This window comes from Hydractinia symbiolongicarpus, chromosome 1, assembly GCF_029227915.1.
Source record: "Hydractinia symbiolongicarpus strain clone_291-10 chromosome 1, HSymV2.1, whole genome shotgun sequence".
Taxonomy (NCBI): Eukaryota; Metazoa; Cnidaria; class Hydrozoa; order Anthoathecata; family Hydractiniidae; genus Hydractinia; species Hydractinia symbiolongicarpus.
Window position 1 is genome coordinate 25,181,195 of NC_079875.1, and position 10,667 is coordinate 25,191,861.

Sequence of the window (10,667 nt, forward strand, 5' to 3'; positions counted from 1 at the left end):
AAGTAAGTAATATTAATCATTATCCATCAGTTTTTGACCTTTCGTATTAAAGGATCGTGTGTTTCAGGCTAAGATGGTCAAGATGGTTAAAAAAATGGTGGAAAGTCATTAAACAAGGTGAAAACGACAGGTGATCCGACAAGAAAATAAACATACAGTATAAGAAATAAACCTCTAATCAAAATCTGCGCATCACACAAATTTTCATATCTAAAACAAGAAGTTGAGCCTGGGAATATACTTAGGATATTTCTAATTTTAACCCATTTCTCAGCCTCGATATTCTTATAATTATATTCCTATAAAAAAGCGTGTAAAATCATAACTGGGTAATTTTATGGAATAAGGTAATTACGCACATTATATGCAGAATCTTGGAACAAAAACGCAAGACACAAATAATATGACAAAACGCAAATTGTTTTATAATAGCTTAATAAGGAATTTTATAACCTAAAGTTATGCTTGCAAGATACAAATAATATGACAAAACGCAAATTGTTTTATAATAGCTTAATAAAGAATTTTATAACCTAAAGTTATGCTTGCTGACTGTCTATATAACTATATATGTCTAAATAACTATATACTACGTCAAAATATTAAAAGCGCATACTGTTGTGCAAAAGAAAATTTTTAAAAGAAGAAAAGTCTGGGGATGGGTTGAGAGGAATGAATTAAGAACAGCAAGTTTTTGCATTTTTTTTTTACCACCTATATCCTTCTCCTCTCCCTCTTCCACCATTCTTCCTCTTCAACTTCGCCCGCTCTCGCATATCATCCTCCTGTGTAAAGGTGCGTGAGCCACCAGACGCCTTCCAGGATTTGTAATTTTGGGAGCTTATAAAAGCTCCTAAAGTCTTATTTTGGGAACAAAAGTCCCGGAAGGCGTCCCACGACAAATCCAATTTCTCTGCTGATAACTCCTAAAAAATAAGACAATTGTGGAAATGCCACATTCTAAACTTCTAATCGTTCACTAAGTTACTGTTACTGTTTTATCACATTCTACACTTCAAAGCAATTATTTCTAGTGCATAACTTACTTTAACTTTCTCCTCTAAAGCCTCAATTTTCCCCTCCAGGGTATCAATTCTCTGCTTTAACTCCTACATAAAGATATCTCTCAAATTAATTGAATACTTTCATATGCTAATTCTTGTATGCTAATTCAACTAAGTATTATATTATCTTATTTGGCTGCTAAAAGTAGTAGAGGTAGCCTTTATCTCATTCGTATAATGAGATGACAATGAGTTCATATACATAATACAATCTATGGCAGTCAGGATACCAAGCCAATAACAACAGCTAGTCTATGTAAGATCGCCTTTATGTGGCAAAACTTTAGCAATTATTTTAAAGATATAAAACAGAAACATGAACACCATCCTCAGTATTAAATTTTTATAAAAAAAGCTTTACATGAATGCAAAATTTTGCATTAAAGAAATGCAATTTTAGTATTGAAAAGGTAAAAACCGAACTATGAAAATACTTACATTTACCAGCTCACTTTCCATTTTTAAATATTTCACTAAATAGAAATTTAGAACTAATATTAGACGATTAGGTAATACAACACCTATTAATGGGAGTTAAAAGCACCGAAATAAACAAGAATGTTTGCAAACATTTCATGCAAAGAGAGTTTTATTGCCCTGGCTGTTGGTTGAAGAGCGTGTAGACACAACATGTAGACAAAAACAACACGATCTATTAAATTTTAAAATCCTAAATTAAAAATTTCATCAGGCCTATCAATAAGAAAATAACACCAGAGCAACAAATCGCTCCCCCAAGGTTACAATAATTTAAACTGGGCAAGCAATCTAAATAAATCGAATAAGTTTAAAAAAAGTCCTTTTTATCTATTTAATTTCATCTTTCTTTATATATTTTAGTTCTTTTTTACTGTAAAGAATAAGAAAGAGAACATTGATTTCCATGTGAGATGAATTGATATTGCTCAGGCAGAAAAACTTTTTTCGGAATTGGGAGAGCAATTAATAGCTCACCTAGTTTCTTATTTCTTAGAGTTAAGTTAGCGTTTGCGTGAGCAAGAGCAATTGCTCGCCCCTTATTGATAGGCCTGAAAGTCTACAAGCTCTTCTTGACAACCTGCACCACGGGAAGGTAGCCAATGGGACTAAGCAGGTCATACCTAAAATAAAGGACAGATTTATGTTGCAATTAACATTTTAAGTAAAAAAGAGTTACCCCATTTTGGTGATGTACACCCCCATTTTGGTGATGTACTGGTTCTTTATGTTGCACAACCTACAGTAACTGAGGTATGATGGCTGGTAGGTTGATTGTTGTAAGTTGTACTGGTAGGGTGATTGGGCTGTGATGATTGTTAGGGTACGGATGAGACCAAAATCCCAGTTGCTTATAAAAAGAAATTGCGCAATCAACTCAATGCTGTAATGCAGCTTTATTTAGGTTGCATGTGCACCTTGTTCAGGTTGCAATTGGCTTACAACGCCATTAATAATCAGCACAAAGCTGTAATGTTAATGCACCTCGTTTAGGTTGCAATTGGCTTACAACGCCATTAATTATCAGCACAAAGCTGTAATATAAATGCACCTTGTTCAGGCTGCAATTGGCTTACAACGCCATTAATAATCAGCACAAAGCTGTAATGTTAATGCACCTCGTTTAGGTTGCAATTGGCTTACAACGCCATTAATAATCAGCACAAAGCTGTAATGTAAATGCACCTTGTTCAGGTTGCATTCGGTCATGCGGCATGGTAATTGTGGTATGATAATCGGTAGGGTACAGACGATATTTTTATTGCGATAAGTCAAAATGGTACGGTAATTGTGGTATGACGATCGATGTGATACAGATAAAATAGATATGCAACTGGATATTAAATGCATCGGTGGTTAATGTAACAATCACAGACGTTTGTTAGGCTGTGTTATGACCCTCCACCTCCACCTCCAGCAACGCCATTAATAATCAGCATAAAGCTGTAATGTTCACCTTGTTCAGGTTGCAATTGGCCTAAACGCCATTAATAATCAGCACAAAGGTGTAATGTTAATGCACCTTGTTCAGGTTGAATTCAGTCATGCGGTATGGTAATTGTGGTATGATCGGTAGGGTACAGACGATATGTTGATTGCGATAAGTCAAAACGGTATGGTATATTGCGGTATGATGATCGATGTGATACGGACGAAATAGACATGCAACTGGATATCAAATGTATCCATGGTTAATGTAACAATCACAGACCTTTGTTAGGCTGTGTTATGACCCTCCACCTCCACCTCCAGCAACGCCATTAATAACCTGCATGAAGCTGTAATGTTCACCTTGTTAAGGTTGCAATTGGCCTAAAGGCCATTAATAATCAGCACACTGCTGTAATGTTAATGCACCTTGTTCAGGCTTCATTCTGTCATGTGCTTCCTCCTTCGCAACTCCTTGTTGGTTGTGATAAGTCGAAATGGTATGGTAATTGTGGTATGATGATCGGTAGGGTAGAGACGATATGTTGATTGCGACAAGTCGAAACGGTATGATAATTGTGGTATGTTCGGTAGGGTACAGAGGATATGTTGATTGCTATAAGTCAAAACGGTACTGTAATTGGGGAATGATGATTGATGGGGGTAAGGATAAAATAGATATGGGACTGGATATCAAGTGTAGATATGGTTATTGTAACAGGTCAAGATTGTGATTGTCTCCAAAATAGATGAATTTAGGTAGTAAATAAAATTAGGAGTGAGATATGCATATTATACATGTGCAATTTACAGATGGTGAAGGACAAACTGCATCTTCAATACCATCATCACAAAACTCCTCAAGTTCTTTCAACAAGTTAATATACTTTTCCATAGTGATATTGAATTTTTTGACGGTTTCATTCGATAATGCCTTCAGGCGTTTCTCTTCCTCTTGTCTGGCTTTCATACGGGGATGTGTATTAATGTACAATAGTCGTTCTTGAGTAATTGGTTCGACAAGTGCCCAATTTCTTTCTTTTTCGCATCTGGAGAATGCAGTGTAAGCTGTACCAAGGTTATTTTTTTCCATCTGAATTGATTGTTGTAACTTGATACGCATGTGGGTGGCAGTTTTACCATCTCCAATCGACATACCCTGACTTTTGGCAATTGTTATCGCATATCCTGGCATCAATGGCAAGCCATTTCTGCTACAACAATTAGACTCACATCGTCCTTCAATAGCAGTAATTGGTATCCATGTTGGATGTTCTGGAATCCATAGTGGGCCTTTATAATTTGGGAAATTGACAACAACAGCTATTGGAAATTCAGGTGGTGACGTATTTGGTGAATAAAGGATTGCAATTACTTTTCTCATGGCACCATTATTAAGACCGAGGCCTGTAAGACCTTTTTGGTTTTTGGTGAGTATTAGAGTTGCACCAACTGCCATTAAAGATCTCAGAGGTATTTGACCCATTTGCTTATCGGTCAAAGAGTGATGTTTACCACGGCCTCTTGATGGAATAACAGCAACTGGTACACCAAGGCTGGCTAATTTATTGTGGTTTTCTTCATTAACTTCATTCCATGTTTCCATTAATGTAAGGACGCGACCATGAAGAAAGTTACATTTTTCAGTATAAGGCAAAGCATTTTCGTAACGACTATTTATATCCTGGCAATCTTGTTGAGTGATCGAACTATTACGTATTCTAAGAAGGCGTTGTAAAAGATCCAACTGATCTGGGCCTTGGCGCATGGTCTCTGTAAGAACGATAACATGTTGAAACGAGCGATAGATTGCATAACCAGCAAAGTTGATTGTGGAATCATCGTGTTTTGGTGGCTGATGTAGATCGAAAGCACGAATTGGTCCAAGTTGGTCCAAAGAAATTGACAGTTGGTACACCTCCATAATAATTGTCAAAGTCTCCTCTTGCCTCACATAATCTTTTGCTGCACCATGCCACAAGAAGCTTTGACTGCATGCTCCGTTCATCAATATTAAGTTGCAATAATTTCAATTCATTGTTTTCATGCATGCCTGTATATTTTCTGAGCTTTCTTAGAGATACATCACCCAACGGATAGTCAGAAAGCTGGACAGAATTTAAATTCTTATCTTTTTTCAGTTTGTGTGGTGGTGGAGTCATTGAATGTATAGTCCGACCATTAGGTATGAGGACTGATGCTGCACCAGTTGGGGCCAAGTTCATAACAGCAGAATTTCGCTTAAAAATACGGCGAACAATTCTAGTGAGTGCGGTAATGATGAATGTTTTCCCAACACCAGCTGTTCCTTGTATTAATAAACGTAATGGCTGGGTACCTGTTGGCAAAGTTCCTTTTGCTACTTGTAATAAATGCTGAAGATTTATCTTCAAAAGATAAATTAGTTTTAAATCTTTCTTGTGCTAAATGCAGTTCGGTAGCTACACCCAACCTCGTCCCCAGGGTGTTGTTGCCCCTGAGCCGTTATTACGGAGTGACCAGCGATGGCCTTTTCGCCGCTATCAACTTCATCAACAGGGCAAAAGGTTGAGCTACATCTTTACTGTAATATAAACGTCTAAAGTTTGTTGATTCAATAAGAGGACAGTTTTCACTAACCAGTAACTAGCTAGGTAGAAATTACGATGATAGTAACATTGTGCTTCTGAAATATTTATTTTTATTTTTCCACCAGCTGTCTCATTTGAGTGCGTTAAAAACGAAGAAAACTTGGACTTTAATAAAGGAAGAACTTTCACTTCGTTTTGTAAATAGTAGTATTAGTAAATACATTTATTTGTTAAGACCGACTGATAGCCTTGTGGTAGAGCGTTCGCTTTCAGTGCGGGAGGTCTTGGGTTCAAACCCTGGCCGAGTCATGCCAGAGACTAAAAAAGTGTGAATCTATCCTTTCTGCTTAGCGTTCAGCATGAGAATAGGATTGATATCTTAGGCGGTTGTCTAGTTGAGCGATTGCTGTGCTTCCACTACTTTCGTAGCTCAAATGGGAGCTTTAAATGCGCTAGGACCCCCTTCGCAGGACCCTCGTTGATAGCAGTACCAATAGGAACTGAAGAGGCTATCCTGGGTAAATAATAGTAATAATAATAATAATAATAGATTACAAAAAATAAACTTTTTAAAAAAATAAATTGTCTAGAGTATAAATAATGCAATAATCTAACCTAACAGGAGAGCTAGTCAAATAGATAAATCTAATCAAGAACTAGCCCCCCTGTCAACAAAAAAAAATAAGATAGACATATATATATATATACGTGGTAGAAATAAATTAGAAGACAAAGACAAAACAAACAAAAAAACACAAGAAAAACAAACAAAAAATCAATAAATGAAATAAGATAAACAAAAATTAAACAAAATTAAATAAAAAATATAGCTATATATATACAAAAAATGAATAACTAATTAAACTTAAATTTAAATTTAAGTGTAGCAAATAAATTATTAGTTTGTATATATTCCTTATAAGTATTTACTTAACAATTGATTTGTAATTATTTTTTGCACTGGTTTTTGGATAGTGATGACAGCTTTTTATCACTGTGTTGGTTATTAATTGTATTCCAGCAACGGATTGATTGATATTTTATACTATAAATTCCATAGCGAGTGGTACTAACATTTGGAAGTATTAGGTTATTGTTTGATGCATTTCTAGTATTATGGGTATGAGTATTTGCAACCAGAGTGAAAATGCCTTGCAGTGGTTTAGGCAAATTTTTATGATAATGATCATACGCAAATAAAAAGTCTTTCAGCTTAATTGTGTCAGGAAAAGTAAGTATTTTGGATTTATTAAATAATAGAGAAGTAGGGCTGTTTGCAGGTTTGAAGTTTATAATTTTAATTGCTTTATTTTGAAGGGAGATAATTCTATTCAGTTAGGTGTATTTGTTATGTCCCCATATTTGACATCCATAAGTTAGATGTGATGAGAAGATAGCATGATATATATTAGTTAAAATATTATAGGAAACATAGATAGTTTTACTTTAAGATTATCTATGTGTATATGCCATTTTAAATGTTTTTCCAGAGTGATCCCTAAATATTTAATAGATTCAGAAGGTAAAATTTTATGGCCGTTGATTTTTATTTTGATATCATAGTCAATAGATTTGTTTGGATGGGTAAAAAGGATGATTTCTGTTTTACTAGCATTTAGGGATATTTTGTTGGCCCGGAGCCAGTTGCAAATCTTAGATCAAGGTTTAATTGCTTCCTTATTGATTTTAAATTATCACTAATTGTCAGTAAGTTAGTATCATCTGCAAAATGGTGGACTGTTGAGTATTTAATTGCATTGTTTAGATCATTAATATAAATTAGAAATAGTATAGGTCCAAGTACAGACCCTTGGGGTACTCCTATTGTTATATTTTGGACATTTGAATCAAAACCATTTATTGGAACATATTTTTTTCTGTTACTAAGGTATAATCTGAACCAGGAGTTAGATAGTCGTCTAATTCCATAATTTTCAAGTTTTTTTAAAAGGATTGTATGATCAACAGTGTCAAATGCCTTTTGCAGGTCATGAATATGCCACATGCAAAGTTGTTGAAATCTAAAGTTTCTCTTATTTTCTCTGTAATACTGAAGAGTGCATTATTAGTGGAATGATTTTAATTGTTACATTCTAGACTAGATCCTTTATTTTTATATATAGGTATAATTTTTGCAATTTTTAAGTTATCTGGATAGATGCCAGTCGAAAATTATAGATTTATTATCTCGCATAGGGGTGTTGATACATTGAATTTAATAAGTTTAAAAATATTGCTGGGTATACTAAAAGGTCCGTTTGTTTTATTTTCATTTAAAGAAGATATCAGTGGTATTATTTCATTTTCAGTAGTAGGATTGATAAAAAAATAATTGTGATTTGCGTCATTAAGGTAATTATGAAATGGTTTATTAGAAGGTGAAATTTTATTTTGAAGTTTTACTCCTACTGTGGAAAAATAGTTATTAAATAGTTATTGGAGATTAGTTGGTTCATATATACAGAAAGTCTGATATATAAGAACATCAAAATTTAGTTTTCTTTATACAAGTGTCTCAGAACTGCAATATTAACCACAACAGCAAAAAACAAATCAAAATATAAAAATATATAACCAAAATGAGTCAAAACTTTGTACTCTCTGCACACCATATGTTACTTATGTTAACTTTTGAAGTTGTAGCTTCACGCCTGTCGTGGACGACCGACGTCAGTCACTTCTTCCTCTTCTTCTACTTCATCTCTAGAGAGAGGAGGATGAGGGTTAGATCGAACTACAGTGACTATACTGTTTTCTGAGGCTTTATAGAATTTTTACTCACAAATTTTTATATGTCATGGGGCTTCTTTATTAGCAAAAACACAGTCTATTCTGGACACAATATTCTATATGGGTCAGTGACACATTTTATTTAGAACAAAACAAATCAGAACATGCTACAAAACGTTACGAAAGATTTTTCTAATGCGAATTGGATGGCAAATTTGCAGGCGAAATGTATCTGAGCATGCACATTTTTATTTGTGTTATTTTGCTTCGAAAAGTTTGCTTAACTGAAAAGTAGAAACAAGGTTCTTTTTTCATGTAAATATACATCCTAACAAAGTTTTATCCTAACATAGAAAAAATAACAAAAGAAGTATTAATTCAAAAAAAAAGATGTATATATATACTCGATAAAATGCATAACTATAAATTCAAATAAAAGCTCAATGTTGTTCAATGTTTATATATATTTGAAGATTTTCTATGTTTCTATGTTATTTTTTCTGTTATTATATAGATGTTTGAAGATTTTCAAGACATGTTAATGATTGCACAAGAACCACTCCTTAGAAATTAAAAAAAATTGTTACTAGAAAATATGGATGTTGGTGTTAATCCTGATATATATATATATAGAAATAATTTCAGTTTCTATAACATGACTCGCACTAGTGTATAAAATTAATTTAAAGACACATGATCCTGTTGCTGTATTAGCGAAAGAGTAGTCTGTTTGGAACGCCACATAGTCTATGGGTCTACATTTTGTTAAGAATCCGACGACTACAAATTTACATGTTAAACAAAAATTGCATCCAGCACTGTGATGCCCCAGCGGTAGCTAAATATTTACTCCTCTGGGTGTTTGGTGATGCCTCTTAATTTCTAGCTAGCTCCACAATCATATGACTCTCCTCCCCCTGCCCTCTCCCCAACACTTCTCTGCCATCCAATCTTGAAAAAAATTACCTTTGGTGTCGGTAACATGTGACCATGTCAATGTTTATATAAACATTGACAGGAAGTATTATATGTGGAAAAATTAGCGATGTTCTTTTGTTGATTTTGCTAAGGTTTTTTAGTCATTCTTTATATACATTTAAAAAAATTTGTCAAGAGCCAACACATTTTGTGGAGCTGGATAAAACTACAAAGTAGTTATGTGATGGACATCACTCACTGTGTGCAGTAGCAGCTAGCTAGCTCAAAAATCCGTCCTAAAGTCTTAGGACGGATTTTTGAGAATTCTCTTATGATGCTATCTTCTAATCATCTAGCATAAGAGAAAACTTAATAGGCATTTTTATGCTAGTTAAATTGGTAGTTTTATGCTAGCTTAGCTGCTACTGTTGTGCTAGATAGCTTTAGGTGTATGTAAGGGGTTTTGACAACCTTTAAAAAACAGTGATCATAACCTCCACTTCTTTCTTGAAAAATCTCATCATTTCGCTTCTAGCTGGCTGACTACGTTTAGCACCATCTTTAAAACACAACAAAAACTCCATCGCCGTGCTAAAAACACGTTGTCTCGCTCAATCAGATATTTACGAAAATTTACCAACAAATGACCAGATAAAATTACTGGGCAACACTGATAAAATGGCAGAATTTTTTATAAATTTGATGTATAGGGACGAAATCGTATAGAAATCTTATATACTCTCCACCGTGCTTTCTTTTCACTTATATTTGGCTTATTTAATGAGGAAATGGGCTTCGCTACGCTCCGTGCGCTAGCGCGCACTCCGCTACTCTCCGCAAAAAGCCATTACACAGTGTCTTAGTCAGATGCAATTAATCCTTCCGGAAAATACTTCCCATACCATAAAGCAAACAGCAAGCCGTTGTATGTTAACGCGCAGTCCAATCACCCACCGACCATCCTCAAGCAACTCCCTGTTATGGTCAACCAACGATTAGTCCAACTATCATGTGATAAAGAAGAGTTCGATAAAGCCAAACAGTTTTATCAAACATCACTTAACGTAAGTGGCTATAAAAATATTCTGAAATATGACCAGCGTGATTTAACAAGACCAAACAGAAATCGATTGAGAAATGTTATATGGTACAATCCCCCATATAATATGAACGTTGTTACAAATGTGGGCAAGAGGTTTTTGCAGCTTGTACGAAAGCACTTTCCAAAAGACCCCCAGCTGAATAAAATTTTCAACATCAATACATTGAAAGTCAGCTACTCTTGCACACCTAGTATGCTAACATCATAAGTCAACACAATTCCAGCTTGCTCAATAACACGGATGAACAACAAAATCGATCCTGCAACTGCCGATCAAAACCAAACTGCCCACTAAATGGTGATTGTTTGAAATCATGCATCGTTTACAAAGCAGAAGTTATTGCGGACGGGGAAACATCGATCTACTTTGGAGCAAGT

The 10,667-nt window shown here is 34.7% G+C and overlaps 1 protein-coding gene across 1 annotated transcript; it reads right to left on the reverse strand.

Moving 5' to 3' along the window:
* Nucleotides 1-537: 537 nt before the first annotated feature.
* LOC130648206 (uncharacterized) lies at nucleotides 538-10,151 on the reverse strand. Its single transcript, XM_057454245.1, has 5 exons — nucleotides 9,659-10,151; nucleotides 8,149-8,242; nucleotides 1,503-1,537; nucleotides 1,047-1,109; nucleotides 538-926 (listed from the first exon to the last, which is right to left on the reverse strand). The coding sequence occupies exons 3-5, from the start codon at nucleotides 1,521-1,523 to the stop codon at nucleotides 708-710; spliced, it is 303 nt and encodes a 100-aa protein (XP_057310228.1). The 5' UTR covers nucleotides 1,524-1,537; nucleotides 8,149-8,242; nucleotides 9,659-10,151; the 3' UTR covers nucleotides 538-707.
* Nucleotides 10,152-10,667: the final 516 nt, after the last annotated feature.